This window comes from Podarcis liolepis (assembly GCF_965112155.1).
Source record: "Podarcis liolepis genome assembly, chromosome: 7".
Classification (NCBI taxonomy): Eukaryota; Metazoa; Chordata; class Lepidosauria; order Squamata; family Lacertidae; genus Podarcis; species Podarcis liolepis.
In genome coordinates, this window is record NC_139561.1 from 12,347,537 (window position 1) to 12,368,657 (window position 21,121).

At 47.5% G+C, this 21,121-nt stretch overlaps 1 protein-coding gene across 6 annotated transcripts in view; it reads left to right on the forward strand.

Annotated features, from left to right (window-relative positions):
- The first annotated feature begins 4,561 nt into the window (after positions 1 to 4,561).
- RAP1GAP (RAP1 GTPase activating protein) overlaps positions 4,562 to 21,121 on the forward strand; it is a 108,204-nt gene continuing 91,644 nt past the window's right edge. For 2 of the 6 annotated variants that reach the window (XM_083514655.1, XM_083514656.1), the window contains exon 1: positions 19,070 to 19,218. In XM_083514655.1, the coding sequence (XP_083370781.1) occupies positions 19,175 to 19,218 (44 nt within the window). In that variant the 5' untranslated portion in view covers positions 19,070 to 19,174. The other 4 variants (XM_083514660.1, XR_014528752.1, XM_083514659.1 and 1 more) reach the window with 4 other exon arrangements.

The following is a 21,121-nucleotide window of genomic DNA, read 5'->3' on the forward strand; positions in this document are numbered from 1 at the left end:
ATAAACAACTACAGTGGTACCTCGGGTTACATACACTTCAGGTTGCATACGCTTCAGGTTACAGACTCCACTAACCCAGAAATACTACCTCGGGTTAAGAACTTCAGGATGAGAACAGAAATTGTGCTCTGGCGGTGCGGCAGCAGCGGGAGGCCCCATTAGCTAAAGTGGTGCTTCAGGTTAAGAACAGTTTCAGGTTAAGAACGAACCACCAGAACGAATTAAGTACTTAACCCAAGATACCACTGTATCTTACTTTTAGAAGACATCTGAAGGCAGCTCTGTTTAGGGAAGTTTTTAATGTTTGATTTTTTATTGTGTTTTTAATATTTTGCTGGGAGCCGCCCAGAGTGGCTGGGGAAACCCAGCCAGATGGGTGGGGTGTGTGTGTGTGTGTGTGTATAATAATAATAATAATAATTAATAATAATAAAATTAGCCATTGTGTAGTAAGGTTAAAGCTTACTGGGAAATGATATACAATGAAATGAAAAGGATGTTTAAAATAACTTTGTTTAAAAAAAAAAACATACCAGAAGCTTTTCTTTTGGGAATTATAGGGACAGAACTACCCAAACTGTACAGAAACTTATCCATGTATGCTACTACAGCGGCAAGAATGTTACTTGCCTCAAAATGGAAAACAAGCAGAAGTCCCAGCAAAGGAAGAATGGACACAAAAACTTATGGAGTATGCAGAAATGGCAAAAATTACCAGGAAAAAAAATAAGAAATCAAGATAACAACCTTTTTATAAAAGAATGGAAATGGCTTATTGAATATTTACAGACAAATTGTAAACCGATAAGAACATTGGCAGGATTATTGTATTAACCTGCTGTTTCATAAGAGTATATATTTAAAGAAGATGAATAAATGAGCAAATTAAGTTAATTTGGATATGCAGAAGATATTAAAAAATAAGGTTAAGGAATCGCAGAAGGAGGGGGAAGGAAGTCAAGTTTTGAAATGTTAAAATACTGTAAAATTATTGAAATGCATAAACCTGAAAAGTTTGTTTGTTTGTTTGTTTGTTTGTTTGTTTGTTTTAAAGAAAGAAACGGGACAAACAGCTCAGTGGTGGACCTGAAAAATTTCCAGGTTCAATACCTAGGACCTCCAAGGAAAATCGGGAAGGAGAGAGCAAGCTCCTGAAATGCTGGACAGCTCCTGGCAGTCAGGCAGAGCTTAAGACCCATTAATGTGTGCTATGAGGATATTTCTCAGCAGTGAGGGCTGATGACCACTAGAACAGGGGTCAGCAACCTTTTTCAGCCATGAGCCTGTCCACTGTCCCTCAGACCATGTGGTGGGCCAGACTATATTTTTTTGGGGGGGGGAGAGGAGGGAAATGAACTAATTCCTAAACCCCACAAATAACCCAGAGATGCATTTTAAATAAAAGCACACATTCTATTCATGTAAAACACCAGGCAGGCCCCACAAATTATCCAGAGAGCTTGTGGGACTCTGGGCAGGGCAGCTGAAGGTTGGGGGGCAGAGCTAGGAGGGGGTCACTTCAGGCAGAGTCTGCTTATTTTGGTTTCCTCCCCTTGGTAGAAAAAAACACCCACAGCAATTCTCAGATCTAGAGGAGAGAAAGTAGATATGCAGAGACCTCTCGGGTATCTAGGAATCAGCATTGCAGGGGGTTAGACTGGATGACCCTTGGGGTCCCCTCCAATTTTAGGATTCTAGGATAAATGCCTACACACACCTGTGGTTATTTGATTACTGCTTATGTGAAGAGAGGTGGACAGGAATTGCCCCAAGGAGTCTCAATATGACTCTGGGTCCACGTAGATTGGTGTCATCAATGCTGACCTCTGGCAACCCTCCAAGATGTCGAGATTAATAATAATAATAATAATAATTATTATTATTATTATTATTATTATTATTATTATTATTATTATTATAAATTTATTTATATCCTGCCCTCCCCAGCTGAAGCCGAAGTATCACAGCATTCTAAAATCAATTCATTTAAAAATCAAACCAGAATCAAATTAACGGCAACCATTGAGCTAGAGTTCTATAAGGATTACAGAAGGAGGGGGTCAGACTGTGCCTTGGCCAAAGGCCTGGTGGAACAGCTCTGTCTTGCAGGCCCTGCGGAAAGATGTCAATTCCCGCAAGGCCCTAGTCTCTTGTGACAGAGCGTTCCACCAGATCGGGGCCACAGCTGAAAAAGCCCTGGCTCTGGTTGAGGCCAGCCTAACCTCTCTCTGGCCCAGGACCTCCAAGATGTTTTTATTTGAAGACTGTAAGGTCCTCTGTGGGACATACCAGGAGAGGCGGTCCCGTAGGTACGAGGGTCCTAGGCCGTACAGGGCTTTAAAGGTTAAAACCAGCACCTTAAACCTGATCCTGTACTCCACTGGGAACCAGTGCAGCTGGTATAGCACCGGATGAATGTGATCTTGCAGCAAGGACCCTGTAAGGAGTCTTGCCGCGGCATTCTGCACCTGCTGGAGTTTCTGGGTCAGTCTCAAGGGCAGCCCCACGTAGAGCGAGTTACAATAATCCAGTCTAGAGGTAACCGTCGCGTGGATCACAGTGGCTAGGTCAGGGCAAGTGAGGTAAGGAGCCAACTGCTTAGCTTGGCAGAGAAGTCTTCCCAGCTCAACTGGCAGATTCTGCAGGCGCGTGGGTGGAACTGTGGAAACACAACCCGAGCAGGAATCGATAGCCCAGATGGTGCCTGTATAAAAAGCTTAATGGGGTTCATTATGATTGTAAGGCAAGCTAGACTTTGTCCCCATTATAAACCTGACATGAGATGAAGGGGAAGGAAATCTGGGCAAAGGCCTATCTAAAGGAGCTCCAGGTTTTCCAGAGGTGGAAGCAAAATTATAAAATTCAGGGGAGGCTGGTCATGAGGATGTAGCGAGTCAGAGCCCCACCCTTCCTTCTGTCCCTTGCTACTTTTGGCACCCCTTTCTATCCCCAAGGAAAGCCAGAAAAGTTCAGAGCCTGGGCAACTTATTCATGTGGTCCAATTCAACCGATGTCTCATGATGGGGAAAAACAACAAAATGGATAAACAGCTTTTCTGCTTGTATGTGTTGCTAGTATAAATTTGGTTATGGCGAACAAGCAAGATTGTACAAAACTTGTCGAATGTTTAAATGAGAAAGTTTAGAGCGTTTGCATGCTAGATGAAAATGGATTGATTCAAATTGGGCACATTGAGAAGGGTATTGTAAGTAAAATACCCTCTTTTGAATAGTAGAGTGCTTGGGGCCAAGTGTCCCTTCTTGTTTCTTGCCTCAGGTTGCTGTATTTCAGGGGTCAGCAAACTTTTTCAGCAGGGGGCCGGTCCACTGTCCCTCAGACCTCGTGGGGGGCCAGACTATATTTTGAGAAAAGAAAGAAAGAACGGATTCCTATGCCCCACAAATAACCCAGAGATGCATTTTAAATAAAAGGACACATTCTACTCATGTAAAAACACGCTGATTCCCCGGACTGTCTGCAGGCTGGATTTAGAAGGCGATTGGGCCACATCTGGCCCCCAGGCCTTAGTTTGCCTACCCATGGTTTAGGCACTAGGCAGAACTGAGCTCAGGTCCCAAATAAAATATTTGAGGGGACCAGGTTCCCCAAACTTGATGGGCGTTGTTATTCAAATGGTGTCCATGTGCCTCATCATGTGAACGATTGTGCAAGGCAGGGGTCACCCCCCCTCAATATTTTATTCACGTTGGCAGCCCTGCTGCCTAGCTTACATCGCAGGGCTGCTGTGGAGATTAAATGATGTGGGGAGGGGAGAACCATCTACTCCACGTTGAGTTCATTGGAGAAAAAAAAGGTGAGGTATCACGGCAGTCACGAAATTAAAAGATGCCTGCTTCTTGGGAGAAAAGCAATGACAAACCTAGACAGCATCTTAAAAAGTAGAGACATCTCCTTGCCGACAAAGGTCAGTGTAGTTAAAGCTATGGATTTCCCAGTAGTGATGTATGGAAGTGAGAGCTGGACCATAAAGAAGGCTGATCGCCGAAGAATGGATGCTTTTGAATTCTGGTGCTGGAGGAGACTCTTGAGAGTCCCATGGACTGCAAGAAGATCAAACCTCTCCATTCTGAAGGAAATGAGCCCTGAGTGCTCACTGGAAGGACAGATCCTGAAGCTGAGGCTCCAAGACTTTGGCCACCTCATGAGAAGAGAAGACTCCCTGGAAAAGACCCTGATGTTGGGAAAGATGGAGGGCACAAGGAGAAGGGGACGACAGAGAATGAGATGGTTGGATGGTGTTCTCGAAGCTACCAGCATGAGTTTGACCAAACTGCAGGAGGCAGTGGAGGACAGAGGTGCCTGGCGTGCTCTGGTCCAGGGGGTCACGAAGAGTCGGACACGACTAAATGACAACAAAAAATCAGTGCCATCCAATGCAACAAACGTGCGCTTCTGCTGCTGTTGCTCGAGAGTGCGCGCATCTCCTGATTGCCGCCCGCGATCTCGGGATTTGCCTCCCCGCCGCGCCGCGCCGCCCTCCTTCCGCGGGCGGCCAATGGGAGCGGCGCACGGGCTGGTGGGCCACGTGACGCCTCGCCTCGCCTCGCCCGGCGCTCACTCGGCTCGCCAGTGCGGCGGAGGCGAGCAGCAGGGAGGCGGAGAGGCGCCGCTCCGGTAAGCGCATCTCGGAGCGCGGGGGAGGCTCGGACGCCTGGGTCCTGCGGTCGAGGCGGCGGCTTGGGCGCCTGTCTCGCTGCGCACAGGTGGGCCGGGAGGCGACCTTGCGGACGAACGGGAGACACCCCTTACCCGGGTCTAGCTAGCTCCGTGGCTGTCAGCGTTCACACGTGCAGTGGCGAGCGCGTCCCGCAGTCTCGTGTTTTCTAGGGCAAGCGGGGACTTGCATGGGGCGCCCCTCCCTCTCTCATCTGGGATGTTTCCCTGCACGCCTCTCCTGGCCTTTGCCAGCGTCACGTCGGAACGCGCGCTGAGCGGGTCCGGTCAAGGAGACAGGCCCGCCGGCCTCCCCCCCCCACTTCCCCGCTGCCTTTGAGCAGGGGAGGGATCCACTCTGCATCACGGGGCTCATGGTTCCAGGATGGGGTCGGAGGGGGAGTTGGGCGAGAGGGTTCCTGAGCTTGTGCCAAGCGCCGCGGTTGGGAAGAGAGGGGGGGGTGTCTCCGTCCTCGAGACCAGGGCTGGCAAAGGGTTGCATCCCCCTCCGAGTGGACCTGAGCGAGTCGTGGCTCATTCACTCCAATAGGTCTACTCTGAGTAGGGCAGGCGCCGGGTGCCACCCAGGGCCTCGCACCCCCCGCCCCTGCTAGCGATGAGCTCTTGGCCGTTTTCCCATTTACAAAATTGCCGAAAACCAGCTTAAGACAATGTCTTGCGTGCAAAAAGGTCTTTCCGAAGCTGGAAATGCGCCAAATGAATCAAATGGCTGGCTGTGACAATGGAGGGGTTGCTTGGAGAGAATGTTTCTATTCTATGCCCCCCCCCGCCCCATCCTTCCTCGTTCCCCCCTCTCTCCCCCCCCCCACCTTCAAGTGGTCCTCAAAGTCTGTCAAATCTCGTTAAGGCTGAGGGGAGGCCTTAAGAACGAAAGCTCCCCCCTCCAGCCCAGCTCCTTCTAAGCTGCAGTCTCCTTGCTGCAGGGAAGGATGGAGAGAGCTGGGAGGGATGCGTTGGGGGGGGGGTAGTGAGAAGCTGGCAGGATGGCAAGCACTTCTCCATCCCCTATGGGGGTCCGGGGGGGGGCGACTTCGCCTGACCTTGATTTGCGGGCCAACCTGCCTTACTTTTCCATACGTCTTTTGCTTGCAGTGGGGGGTCGATGCTCAGGGCTCCTTCTTGGACAGGAAAGTCCCCCCCCAGTGTGACCTCCCATTTGTGGGGGGCGGGCAGCCGGTGGACCAAATGGGGTCTGTGACCAGAGAAGAATATTGTTTTGGGGTGGACGCACCTGTCTTGCATACAGTTTCAATCCCAGGTAGGGGAGAAACTCCCTCCTGGAAACCCAGAGAGATGCTGCCAGTCAGTGTAAGCAGTATTAGGAGGACCCAGTGGCCTGACTCTGTAGCTTCCTGTGTTGGGGTGATAATGGGTCAAATGTCAACAGAAGCAGAAGGACTTTAGTTCAGTGGTCTCTAGGTGACAATCTTACATGGTTAGGGACAACCTCTCTATTCTGCTCGTTCTGCAAAGGATCCTCTTGCTAGTTTTTTAAAGAAATGTATCATATTTCTACCCCACCTTTTCCTCTAAGGTGGCGTACGCTGTCCTCTAACTCCTTGTTTAAATCTACACAACAACCCTGCGAGGGAGGTTAGGCCGAGAGAGGCGGCGACTGGCCCAAGGTCACACACCCAGTGATCTTTGTGATAGTGGAGGACTTGAATCCTGCTCTCTCCCAGGTCCTTGTCTGGCACTCTAACCACTGTGCCATCCTTCCCTTTAGCTCTTCCAGCTGCTGCAGCTCTTCCAGCTTCTGGTGGCTCTGGAAGGAGGCTGTTGGGTTGCGGAAGCGGCGGGAGTGGCATGTGGGATTCTTGCTGGCTCATCGAAGCCACGTGTGGTTTCTGGTGGTAGCTGCTGTCGCCCCGGGTCTCGTGAGCCTGTGCAGGCCGAGGTGGCAGAGAGGACAAGCAGGGCCAGCTGTACCAGTAGGTCTCTCGCAGCTGATTCTTAGTGTCGTGACTGGGCAGCACAATCAATTCATTCTCAACATCGTTCATTGCATTGGCTGCATGGGTGAGACTCCCTAGTGCACCAAGGGAACCTGTGGTGCTGTGCATTTTGAGGTGGGTTATCCCCAATGACAGCATCTCCGTGCAGGCCTCCTGTGCATGAAACCCTGTCGAGTCGTTGCTGCCAGTCAGTGCCGACAATATTGAGCTTGGTGGACCAATAGGAGGCAGCTTCCTTTCCTCCCATTCTAAGCAGCCCGTTAAAGTTAAAACAAGGATCTAGTCCTCAAGGTTCCGCACAAAGGGCTGATTTTATTAGAAAGCTGGAAGTTGTACCGATAGCTTTGCATCGTCAGCAGCAATCTGCAGTGTCTTTCTGGGGTTTGGGGAGGGGTTTTCACCCCAGCCCTACCTGGGGGGGGGGGATGCTGCTGGCCCTGTTCACCCCACACCCCTTCAGCAAAGGTCAGGACTGGATACTTTCTGCTGCCACGGTTCTCCAAAGAGAGCCGTTTCCATACAGGTCAGGCTGGGAGCAGTATATGCCTCTCGTATCAGGCAGGTAAAGGGCTTTGCTACACGTGTGTGTGTGTCCATTGCATGCGGGCAAGCACACGCCACGGGCATCAAAGCACGTACAGCCTATATTTGGCTGCATTGTTTGGCCTGGGAATGGCAAGAGTCCCCAGTGACTCATGTCTACGACGTGGGCAGGAGTGGGAGACTCAGGGAGGGGGCGGCGTGGCGTTTGTTCGAGCCGATGGCTGTGGATGCGGGAGAGATGGCTCATGTGAAAGAGAACTGTGTCTTCCTCTGTGTGCGTGCGTGTCCCTCCATGTCTGGGTTTGCTCTGCCTTGGGCCACGATTTTCAAGTCCCCTGTCTCCAACAACCCATCATGTGCCTCTCCAAGGGCTCAGCTCGCTTTCAGGCCACTGGTTGGAAGGCACAGAGGGGAGGCGCAATAGGTTTGGGGGCTCCAGAGCTCAGGCAAAGGTCTGAGTGCTCCATTTCTAAATGGGGGTTCGGACCTGCGTCAAATCCAGGCCATCTGAGCCAGGGGCCTGATTCTTTAGTTTGCAACACCTTGGGAGGAGGAGTTTTTCAGCAGCAAGGGGGAATGCATTCTGCACATGCACGGAAGCCCTGCCATTTTTTACTAGGACATGTCATAGGGACTGATCTCGGTGCCGGAATAAGGTTCCCGAACAGGGGTGGGCTACATCTCTGTGTGTGTGCCAGTCAAACAGGAGGCAGTGCTTGGTCATAAGAGTCACAGGATTCTAGAGCTGGAACAGACTTCCAGCGGTCATCTAGTCCAACCCCCTGCAATGCAGGAATCTCAACTGAAGCATCCACGGCAGATGGCCATCCAACCTCTGCTTAAAAACTTCCAAGCAAGAAATCTATCATTTGCCCGATAACAAATGTTGGAAATGTAAAGAAACTGAAGGTACATTCTTTCACCTTTGGTGGACGTGCCCAAGGATAAAGGCTTTCTGGGAAATGATATATAATGAACTGAAAAAGGTATTTAAATATACCTTCTTGAAGAAACCAGAGGCCTTTCTCCTGGGCATTGTCGGCCAACTGGTGCCAAAGAAGGACAGAACTTTTTTTATGTATGCTACAACAGCAGTAAGAATACTCATTGCAAAGTATTGGAAGACACAAGATTTACCCACGTTGGAAGAATGGCAGATGAAGCTGATGGACTATATGGAACTAGCAGAAATGACTGGCAGAATCCGAGACCAGGGAGAAGAGTTGGTGGAAGAAGATTGGAAGAAATTTAAAGATTACTTACAGAAATATTGTAAAATTAATGAATGTTAGAATGATGTTGGATAGAAATTAAGTGGTTTCCAGCTGTAATGCTTTAAGGGAATATGAAAAAAGGGTTATAAATAGGTAAAAATTTAATGCTATTATTTTTAAGATTAAGATTAGGATAATTAAAGAGGGTAAGGATTTGCTGATTCAACAGATGGAAGTGGAATACAAAAAAGGGAGGTATGAGGAGGTCCGCGAAACAAGCTAAAGGAAAATAAGTAATGGAAAATCTGTGTGTGTTTTTTTTAACTATTTTTATTTTGTATTTTTGTTATTTTTTTGTTGATATTTGTTGTTGTTGTTATACTTTAAAAAATCTTAATAAATATCTTATATAAAAAAAATAATTAAAAACTTCCAAGCAAGGAGAGTCCACAATCTCCCAAGGGAGAACTTTCTGCAGCTGAGCAGCTCTGACTGACAGAAAGTTCTTCCTGATATTGAGTCGGAATCTCCTTTCTTGTAACTTGAAGCCATGGGTTCGAGTCCTACCCTCCAGAGCAGAAAAAAACAAGCGTTTGCTCCATTCAGTTTTGTCTAACGCTCTTTTAAAGCTGGACAAGTTGGTGGCCATCACTGGATCCGGTGGGAAGGAGTTCCATAGTTTAACTACGTGCTGCGTGAAGAAGTCAAGAAGTTGCTCTTGGTGAGAGCAATGTTGCAGCCTCGTAAGAATATACCAAGCTGCTTTGGATCAATTCTGAGCCCTGGTCTTGCCATCTCAGTGTTGCTCCTTTTCCAGAGTTCCAGGCAAGGGAGCCTTTCCCAGACATACCTGGAAATGCCAGGGCTGGAACCAAGGGTGTTTTGAATACTAAAGATGAGTAATGGTCTTTCCTTTTAAAAATAAACCAAGATTCTAGTCCACATGTTTCTGAACAAAGAGCTGATTTAAAGAGGAACAGGGAAGGTGTGTTAAATTGGGTCACACGACAGACCCACCCAATACAGGGTTGTCTACTGTGATTGGCAGTGGGTTTCAGGCACAGGGGCCATTTCCAGTCTAGCTGGTGGAGGCGCTCCCAGGAATTGAGCCTACAGCCTTCTGCATGCAAAGCAGGTGTCCTGCCACCAAGTCACAGCAGCACTTTCCTAAAACGTTTTGGCATTGTTGCCATTTGTAAGTGTGTGGCAAGTCTACCTGCGCTGTCCCTGGCTCTTGGAAAGGACTGATGTCACAAGGCAAGTGGCTCAGATGTGGTGGCTGCCTTTTCCCTCGCCGTGTGACTGGATGGCTCGTTCATTGCAAATGGCTTCTGCTGGAGGGTTGGCCACTCTACAGCATGACTTCATCCTGGCATTCCATCTCCCCTGCCTCTCCGCTGTCTGTTTGTTTATTTCAGCGCTCGGGAGTTAGGTTTTTCTCCCCCTCTGAACTGCACATTGCAACAGCTGATGCTGTAATTAATGGCTGGATCTCTCTCTAGCTCCCAACTCTGCCAGATTCCAGAATCTGGCGTCCGCCTTAGTGCCTTTGCACCTCCCACCCACCATCCTGAGCATGGCAAGATCTCGTTGGCAGGTTTTCTTTTTTGGAGAAGCTGAAATATCTGTGCAAAAGGAATTGATGTGGCACAGTTGCTCTGCTCCGCACGAACAGAGAATGAGTCGCATCTCTCTCTGCACCTCGGTTATTCTCATCTGTGATATGGGAGCGGCGATGCTAGCCTCCTTTGCATTGCTGCTGTGAACGTGTGGAAGGGTCACGCCGGCGTAGCTGGAGAGAGTGGCGATGCGGGTCTTGCATTGCTTTGGCGTTCGCTTGGGGGTCCATGCAGACCAGGGGTGATGGCTCTGTATTTGAGGAGGATAGCAAGGGAAGTAGGTTGAAACTGCTCTCAGGTTCAAGGTGCTGGTTTTAACCTTTAAAGCCCTGTACGGCCTAGGACCCTTGTACCTACGGGACGGCCTCTCCTGGTATGTCCCACAGAGGAACTTACGGTCTTCAAACAAAAACATCTTGGAGGTCCCAGGCCACAGAGAGGTTAGGCTGGCCTCAACCAGAGCCAGGGCTTTTTCGGCTGTGGCTCTGATCTGGTGGAATGCTCTGTCACAAGAGACTAGGGCCCTGCAGAACTTGATATCTTTCCGCAGGGCCTGCAAGACAGAGCTGTTCCACCAGGCCTTTGGCCAAGGCATAGTCTGACCCCCTCCTTTGGTAATCCTCATAGCCCAATGGTTGCCATTAATTCGATTTTGAATTGATTTTAGAATGAATTGATTTAGAATGCTGTGTTACTTTTATTGTTGTTAGCCGCTGTGAGCCCGGCTTTGGCTGGGGAGGGCGGGATATAAATTAATAATAATAATAATAACAACAACAACAACAACAACAACAACAACAACAATTATTACCGTCTGACCAGAGAAACAGCTTGCTATCAGTCCCAGATAGGCTGTGCAAGCACAAATATATATATATATATATATATATATATATATATATATATATATATATATATATATATATTATTAGGGGGACCGAGCAGGCAGCAATAAGCAAGGCCACCAAAAGCCAGGAAGGGTTGGGTTGACAGCAAGCCTTGTTAGAGTATGCAATGCCCTTAGTATGCCAGCCTCTGCCCCTGGTCCTCCCTTCCCATCTGGCAATGGGTTTAGAGTATGATGCCTTGGCCTGTGATCTTGGATCAGACCCTCTTTCAAAAGAGCTGTGCTGTCTCTTGATGTTTCCCATACAATGCACATACTCTGTTAACTTGCACAATATGCATAGGAATGCTCTCTTGTTTTTCACAATGTGGTTCCCTACAGTTAGTGGTTCGAAATTAGCCAGGCGCTAGGCGCATTTTGCACCTGGCTTTCGACCGTGTGAAGATGCCTGGGTGCCAGGATGGCGCCTGACATCTCCACCACCTGAGGATCATTGGATCTGGCCCGTTTTCACATGCTAATATTCCATCCTGTAGAATTCTATCAGTTATATTTTATCGGAATGAATTTCTGGAACCAAAATGCTGTTTTCTATGCAACCTGAGCAGGAGCAATCACCATTAGGAAAAAGATGTTGGAACAGGCCAATAGATATGTGGACTGTCCCTGGATCAAGTGACTCTTCTTCTTTAAGTTCTCAAAACGCTTAACCTAGGCAGTCAAGGCAGTCATCTAAACTAGCCAGATGTGTAACTGAGAACCAATCACAGTCCATCATTTGAAAAATAAGACTTTAGAGCCATTTTGCCCTCAAATAGCAACTAGACATTCTGTTTTGGCAACTGTAACCTTGTTTTAAGGAACCATTTGGCACCTAGATTATATATCTGAGTTTCTAACACTGCCTCCAGCCCAGCTTTAGATGCGTTTTGACTAATTAGCCATCCATGAAATACTACCCATCTTTCTTTCTTTTTTTAAAAATGATATTTATTAAGGTTTCAAAGAAAAAAATTACATAAATAAAAAGTAAAGAAAAAAAGACAGAAATAAGAATAAAAGAAAAATACAAAATACAAAAAAGATAAAAAACACTTAAAGAAATACATCAATCTTTCCACCTTACATTCATTTCCTTGCTTCCCTGACCACCTCACACCACCCTTTTTTGTATTCCAATTCAGTTAGTTAATTCAGCAATTTCTTTCCCTCTTTGTTTTTATCTTAATCCTTTAACTTAATATATTATAACTTTGGATTCTCACCTGTTAATAATCCATTTTTACATACACCTTTATAACATTGCTGCTTAAACCACTTAACTTCATTCTGACATCATTCTAACATTCATTAATTTTGCAGTATTTCTGTAAATAATCTTTAAATCTCTTCCAATCTTCTTCCACGACTCTTCTCCCTGGTCTCGGATTCTGCCAGTCATTTCCGCCAATTCCATGTAGTCCATCACCTTCATCTGCCATTCTTCCAATACTTTGCAATAAGTATTCTTGCTGCTGTTGTGGCATACATAAAGAAAGTTCTGTCCTTCTATGGCACCATTTGGCTGACCATGCCCAGGAGAAAGGCTTCTGGTTTCTTCAGAAAGGTATATTTAAATACCCTTTTCATTTCATTATAGATCATCTCCCAGAAAGCCTTAATCCTTGGGCATGTCCACCAAAGGTGAAAGAATGTACCTTCAGTCTCTTTACATTTCCAACATTTATTATCGGGCAAATGATAGATTTTTGCAAGCTTGACTGGGGTCATGTACCACCTGTATATCATTTTCATAATATTCTCTCTTAAGGCATTACATGCCGTAAACTTCATACCTGTGGTCCATAACTGTTCCCAGTCAGCCATCATTATGTTATAATTAGCCATCCATGAAATACTACCCATCTTTCTATGCAAGGTCCTCCCTCACAGCTGTTTGCTGGTGCTCCCCAGATATTTTGGACTACACCTACCATCAGCCCCAGCCTGTGTGACTGGGAATTGTGGGAACTGCGGTCCATAACACTTGGAGGCATCTATCAGCGGCTGTACAACTGTTTAGGCAATCATCTTTCCTTGTCCTTTCCCCAGAGATGTAGGTGCTTGGACCTTCAGCATGCAAAGCAGCCACACATCTGCTAAGAACACTTGTACGCTCTGCTGCGTTAAACCTTTGAGTCCATTCGGCTCTGTGTTGTCGGCACTGACTGGCAGCAGCTGCCACTTTCCACTGTCTCAGGCAGGGCCTCTCTTCCCAGCCCTCCCTGGAGAAACTGCATTGGGGATTGATGCTGGCACTTCCTGCAATACAAGCAGGATCCTTCTCTTGAAGATTCCGAGCCAGATGTCTGGTTCATCTAGCCCAATATGGTCTACACTGACTGGCAGCAGTGGATCTTCAGGGTTTCAGGTGTTGCCAGCCCTACCTGGAGTTGAAGCCAGGATTGAACCTGGGACCTTCTGCCTGCAAAAACAGGTGCTCCAGCACTCGACCCTCCCTTACTGAGAATTCACCTCCTTGTGGTGCATAGCATTTGCCCATCTAGCCTGGCACTGCCTGCTTTGAGTGGCAGCAGCTGCCCAGCAGAGAGAGCCCTTCTCCCTTTCCTCCTACCTGAAATCCTTTTTATCTGGAAGTGCTGAGAATGGGACCCATGCAGCCCCCTCCCCATTAAAAAAAAGCGGCTTGCTTGGTTTCCTAGTCAACGCGGATGCAACTTGACCTTCCAATATTGGCAGTTGAGCAGATGGTTGCGTTTGGCTTGCCTGTTCTTCTTTCGTCTCTCTCTCCCCCCCCCACTCCAATCTCTGAGAAATGCCCAGAGTTGTGGCATCACTCATGGAGCCCACAGAACCTGAGAGGATGGGGGGGGGGGTTCTGCTGGCAGCAAAGTAATCTGGGTTGTGTGTGTCATTGTCTTGTGATTTATTCCAGGAGGTTCAGGCTGTGTGTATGTGTGATGTACCACAGCCATCTGACTGGTTGCCCCATCCTGATCCCTTTTTCTCAGTGGCCCCTCAGATGCCCCATTGGGAAGACCCCCAAGCAGGACATGGGTGCAACCACAATACTCTCCCCTAAAGGAATCAAGTGGGGCAAGGAAGGAGATTCCAATGAAACATTAGGAATAGCTTTTCTGATAATAATTTTTATCATCATCATCATTTTTAATTTGTACAGTGGTACCTCGGGTTACATACGCTTCAGGTTACAGACGCTTCAGATTACGGACTCTGCTAACCCAGAAATAGTACCTCAGGTTAAGAACTTTGCTTCAGGATGAGAACAGAAAACGTGCGGCGGCAGCAGGAGGCCCCATTAGCTAGAGTGGTGCTTCAGGTTAAGAACAGTTTCAGGGTAAGAACGGACCTCCAGAACAAATTAAGTACTTAACACGAGGTACCACTGTATACCGTATTTCTATCTTATAGTACTCAAGGTAGTTTACAAGCTGAAGAAACAAAAAAATGTACATCTTAGAACAATCTAATGCAATACAAAAATGTGACAGTAAAACGTAACTTTAAAATAGGCAACCTACGTCAAAAAAGTAACATTCAACAATCATTAGAATAGTATTAAATAATAATAATAACATATAAAAGTTAAACAGAAATCCACTCAACCGTTACAATAAATAATTTCTAAACTATAATCAAATAAACAGCAACAGAAAATAATACAATACAAATTGAGAAGCAGAGACTAGAGAGTGGGGCAAGGCAGGAAAGAGGCCTTGCCTGACGAAGTCTCTCCCCTTAGTTTTCAATTACAATCCAATAACATCCTCATTATAACAATACCAATTTATAATACAATTATTAATACAAATAGTGCAAATACCAAATTATATAATTTAGATAAGGTGGCCCCCCACGTGCTAGAATAGGGGCCTCCTTATCTAAATTATATAATTCAGTATTTGAACTATTGGTAGGAATAGCTTTTCTGAGTGTGAAAGCCATTTGACAGTGGAACAGATCCCCTCAGAAGGTGATGGACTCGCCTTCGTTGGAGGTTTTTTTTTTATTCCAAAAAAGGTTGGATGTCACCTGTCACGGATTTTTTAAAATGTTTTGACTCATCCATTGCAGGGTGTTAGACTAGAAGACATTTGGCGTCCCTTCCAGCTCTACAGCTTCTCCCTTCGCCAGAAGCGGCTTAGTCATGCTGGCCACACGACCCAGAAGCTGCATGCCGGCTCCCTCGGCCAGTAAAGCGAGATGAGCGCCGCAACCCCAGAGTCGGCCACGACTGGACCTAATGGTCAGGGATCCCTTTACCTTTTATCAGCTCTACAATTCAATCATTCTTATGCATAGCTGTCAACTTTTCCCTTTTCTTGTGAGGAATCCTATTCGGAATAAGGAAATTCCCCTTAAAAAAAGGGAAACGTTGACAGTTATGTTCTTGTGACACCCGCCGCAGCCACAGTGGGCATAGGATGTGTGTGTCTTTTGCAATCCTAAATTGGGATGCAGGTGGCACTGTAGTCTAAACCACTGAGCCTCTCTTGGGCTTGCCGATCGGAAGGTCGGTGGTTCGAATCCCCACGACGGAGTGAGCTCCCGTTGCTTGGTCCCAGCTCCTGCCAACCTAGCAGTTTGAAAGAACACCAGCACAAGTAGATAAAGAGGTACCGCTGCGGAGGGAAGGTAAACAGCATTTCCATGCGATCTGGTTTCTGTCACAGTGTCCCGTTGCGGCAGAAGCAGTTTAATCATGCTGGCCACATGACCCAGAAAAGCTGTCTGTGAGCAAACACCGGATCCCTTGGCATGAAAGCGAGATGAGTGCTGCAACCCCATAGTCGCATTTTACTGGACTTAACCGCACAAGGGCCCTTTAAGGTAAAGGTAAAGGGACCCCTGACCATTAGGTCCAGCCATGGCCGACTCTGGGGTTGCATGCTCATCTCGTTTTATTGGCCGAGAGAGCTGGCGTACAGCTTCCGGGTCATGTGGCCAGCATGACTGCTAGGTTGGCAGGAGCAAGGACAGAGCAACAGGAGCTCACCCCATCGCAGGGATTTGAACCGCCAACCTTCTGATCGGCAAGCCCAAGAGGCTCTATGGTTTACCTTTACCTTTTTACAGTTCTGTCATTATTGTGTCACCCGCCGCAGCCACAATGGGCATAGGATAGTGTGTGTGTTTTGCAACCCTAAAAGGGGAACTCCCAGGATCGCTGTCCAGGGTGCTGAAGGATTCCTGCTGCCTCTTGCCCTGGCGAGGTTCCTGCTGAATGCTGTCCGCAGGGGGCGCTTTCTGACCATGGCTCAACCACCCATCCTCTCCTGACAGACCTCTCTCACCCTCCCTGTAAATGAGCAACCAATCCAATAGGCAAAGCTACTTTGGTAATCAACCAGGCATCTCCAGGTGCTCATGTGTGAATGGGGGCTGAATTGGACCACTGTTGGTGCGTGATGGCAGATGTTCTTGGCTGTTTGCAAGGCTTGGAGATATCTCTGCCAGTCCACGACGAGCTCAATCCCAAGGAAGCTGGTGGCAGTTCAGAGTGGCATTACCTGTTAGGTTTGGCTGAAATTCTTGGCTGCTCAGTTTAGCCGCAGGCTTGAATCAGGACAGCTGTTATTATCTCATTTTTGGGTGATGCTCAAAGTTGGTGGCATTCTCTGATTTCCTGCAGTAAGTGGTACAGGGGCTATAGGCTCATTAGAAGATATGCCGCCTGCCATCATCTAGATCAGGCATAGGCAAACTTGGCCCTCCAGATGTTTTGGGACTACAACTCCCATCATCCCTAGCTAACAGGACCAGTGGTCAGGGATGGTGGGAGTTGTAGTCCCAAAACAATTGGAGGGCCGAGTTTGCCTATGCCTGGTCTAGATGCACCTTTGCCAACACTGGGTGCTCTATATATACTTTGGATTGCAGCTGCTATCAGTTTCAGCCAGCACACAAAGGGAGTTATAGAATTGTAGAGTTGGATGGGACACCCGAGGGTCATCTAGTCCAACCCGCTGCGTTGGAGGAATCACAGTTGTTGCTGGTAGCCATTCAATGACAGGGAAACACACTTTGTGCATTCTCAGAAAACACTTCTGCGATCTTTCATATGCCTCGATTGAATCCTGGTAGTAAACATGAGCTCTTTGAGCAAAATCCTGATCTCCTCTGACTCCAATTAGACCCTGGGTAATGTTGTTTTACTTATTTGTTTATTGAATTTGTATCCCACTTAAAAAAAAAATTAAATATAATTATCAGGTTTATGCATTTCAATAATGTTTACAGTATTTTAACATTTAAAAACTTGACTACCTTCCCCCTCTTTCTGCAGCTCCATAAATTTGATTTTAATATCTTCTGCATATCCAAATTAACTTAATTTGCTCATTTATACATCTTCTTTAAATATATACTCTTATGAAATGGCAGGTTAATACAATAATCATGCCAATGTTCTTATCTGTTTACTATTTGTCGGTAAATATTCAATAAACCATTTCCATTCTTTTATAAAAAAAGGTTGTTATCTTGATTTCTTATTTTTTCTGTTAAATTTTGCCATTTCTGTATATTCCATAAGTTTTTGTATCCATTCTTCCTTTGTTGGGACTTCTGCTTCTTTCCATTTTTGGGCAAGTAACATTCTTGCCACTGTAGTTGCACACATGAATACGTTTCTGTACGGTTTGGGTAGTTCTGCTCCTTATGATTCCCAAAAGGAAAGCTTCTGGATTTCCCCACAAACGTTATTTTAAGCCTCCTTTTCAATTCATTATATATCATCTCCCAGTAAGCTTTAACATTTGTATCCCATCTTTTGCCTCAAAGGAGCTCCAGGCGGCATCCATGGTTCTCTCCCTCCTCATTTAATCCTAACAAGTACCCTGTGAAGTAGGTTTGGCCAAGAGTGAGCGACTGGCCCCATCCAACCAGTGAGCTTCAGGGCCAAGTGGGGGATTTGAGCCCTGATCTCTCCCAGATCCTAGCCCCACACACTAACCACTATGCCACACTGTGTCCTATTGGGAGTTAATAATAATCACAACTACCTTAATTTTTTTTAATAGTTTCCCTCCTCCCTGTTTTATCCTCCCAACAACACTGCGAGGCAGACTAGACTGGGAGGCTGAGTGACTAGCCCAAGGTTGAGTGGGAGATTTGAACCCAGGTCTCTCCCAGCTCTGAGTTCAGCACTCTAACCCACTACACCACCACTGGCTCCTCCTAATTCAGGGGTGCCCAAACTTTTTAAAGGGTTTTATCCCAGGACATTAACTGCCACGGGGGCTGGATTAAATCGACTAGCGGGCCGGATTAGGCCCCTGAAACGGATTTTGGACATGCCTGTCCTAATTGCAATGAATATACTCCGAGTAGAACTTAGTTGGGACGTGGGTGGCGCTGTGGGTTAAACCACAGAGCCTAGGACTTGCCGATCAGAAGGTGGGCGGTTCGAATCCCCGTCACTGGGTGAGCTCCCATTGCTCGGTCCCTGCTCCTGCCCACCTAGCAGTTCGAAAGCATGTCAACGTGCAAGTAGATAAATAGGTACCGCTCCGGCGGGAAGGTAAATGGCATTTCTGTATGCTGCTCTTGTTTCGCCAGAAGCGGTTTAGTCATGCTGTCCACATGACCCGGAAGATGTACGCCGGCTCCCTCGGCCAGTAAAGCGAGATGAGCACCGCAACCCCAGAGTCAGCCACGACTGGACCTAATGGTCAGGGGTCCCTTTACCTTTACCTAGAACTTAGTTGGATCCACACCCCTTCTTTGCTCTGCACAGATTGCTTTTCTGGGGCGTAGAAAAGAGGCATCATTTTGGTTCGCAAAAGCGACATTTTGGAACATCTCAGTGAAGAGACTCTGCTTCACTGTGCCCACCTGCCTGGCACCTGTTGGCAGGCTGGCACCGTGGCACTAACTAACCTGTCCCCGTGGCAGGCGCTGGCACCAGCACTGAGTGCCTCTCCTTGCGCTGCCCTGCTGCAGATGATAAGGCAGGCTGCCTGGCAGTCAATTTCCTGAGCTGCCCGTGCCAGCTTGTGCCCCTGCAAGACCCACTCGGTTGCTGGGAGCTACCCAAGTGCCCTCTGGGGCCTTGCTGGAGGAGTTTTGCTCCAGCCTGTGCTGGTTGGACAGGTTTGGTGGGGAGGAGGCGGGGAAAACACAGGGCCCCTCCCTCTTTTCCTCCCTCCTTTTCTTCCCAGCCAGATTCTGCATGCTTTTGCTCCAGCCAGGCACTGCCGGGGGCATCCGTGTTTCTGCTCCATGGCCGGCCTGATCCACAGGTGCCTTCTCTGACTTGCCCTGCCCTCTGTTGCTGCCATGGGTTCCAGGAAGCGGAGCTTCACCTTTGGGGCTTATGGAGGGTGAGTGAGTGGCTGGGGGGGGGGGGCAGCTCTGAAGGCCAGAGGGAGGGAGCTGGTGGGCGGCTGGGGGCCAGTGCTGTAAGTGGGAGAAGATTGGAGCAACACAGTGCAAAAGTGCATTCCAGTGTAACCTGCAGTTTCCTAGTAGTATATATTTAAAGTAGATGAATAAACGAGCAAATTAAGTTCATTTGGATATGCAGAAGATAGTAAAAATAAATTTAAGGAACCGCAGAAAGAGTGGGGAGGAAGTCAAGTTTTGAAATGATAAAATTATTGAAACGTATAAACCTGAAAATCATAAATAATTTTTTTTAAAAAGTGCATCTCAGTGTGACATGATGGAAAGTTGTAAAATGATGCACAGTGGATAGAGGAAAGGTTTCTTTCTCCCTCTCTTTTAATACCAGGACCTCCCGCAAAAGCTGAACCGTGGGAGGTTTAGGATATACTTATTAATGCAGTTAAACTGTGGAACTCCCTGCCTCAGGAGGCCAGGATGGCTTTCAAAGAGGATGGGGCAAATTCGCGGAGTAGGAGAAGGCCATTGATGGCCACTGCTTGCAATGGCTGTGCTTTGTCACCAGCAGCCCCCTTGCTATCTCAGTTTCTTGTGATAGAATTGTAGAGTTGGGGGGACTCTGAGGGTCATCCAGCCCAACCCCTAATATGCAGGAATGACAGCTCAGTAATTCCTGACAGGCGGCCCTCTAACCTCTGTTTAAAACCCTCCAGTGAAGGAGAGTCCACCCTCTTCTGTTCCACATACTCCTTCCTTTGTCAGCCTGGAGTGCAAAATTGCTCCAGGTTGCTGGACTAGAAAGAACACTGGGGTACATGTCCGTGTGGAGACTGACCATGTTTTTGCAGGATGCAGCAGGTGCTATGAACGGGGGCAGGTGTGTGCTCAGGTGCGGCTGTGCTGGGGACTGAGTGCGAGTCATGACCTCCACAGAGTAGTGCCCATCTGCCTGTTCCTCTTTCCAACTGACCTCTGTTTTGGGTGAAATGCAGGCTTGGCCGTGTGAACGAATGAAGACTGCCTTGCGCTGAGTCCGTTGCTTTGGTCCAGTGGAAGGAAACCTGTAGCCCCCACCCCAGGTGTTAGGATCATGGAATTGTGGAGTTGTAAGGGGTCCCCAGTGGTCATCTAGTCTGACCCCGACAATGCGGGAGTAGAATAATTGAATATGTTGAACTCCAACTCCCAGCAGCCACTGCGGCCAGTCGTCAGGTATGGTGGCAGTTGTGGAGAGTCACGTGTGTTTTTTCTCTGCCCCTTCATTAAAGGAAGGCAGACATTCCTATGATTCTATGAAATATGTTGGCTTTGGATTTGCTGATGAGAGTCGGAGCTGAGGGACTTGGATGGGGGGGGAGGAGAAGGAGGGGTCCTGGGTTCGAATCCCACCTCTTCAATGGTCTCCTTGTGGGGCTTTAAGTGAGGTCTTCTTTCTCGCCTCCGTCAGTAAAATAGACTCTCAGCTCACAGCTTCATCAAGGTGGTTATGTTTTGTTCTGTTGCCTTTAGCCTTGACCATGTCTTAGAAACCAGCTTTATACCAAATCGGTCCATCTTGATTTATGTAGTGCAGTCCTATCTACCCTGACTCACAGTAGGGACTTTCCAGGATTCCAGGAAGAGAACGTTCCTCCCTGGAGATGCCATTGGGAATTGAACCTTCTGTATCCCAAGCCGAGACCCTTCCTCCTTTTTTAGGGCAGAGGGGCTATTAATTCTTTTCTGTTAGCCGTCCAAGAAACGTATGTGTTATTGCTGGGGTGAGCAGGAGCATCTGAATGCAACCCCCCCCCCCTTATTTAAAAATAGAATTTATAAACTGCTTGATTGTCAAAAAGAAAATTCAGAGTGGTTTCCAAATAAGAAGAAGAAAGCGATGAA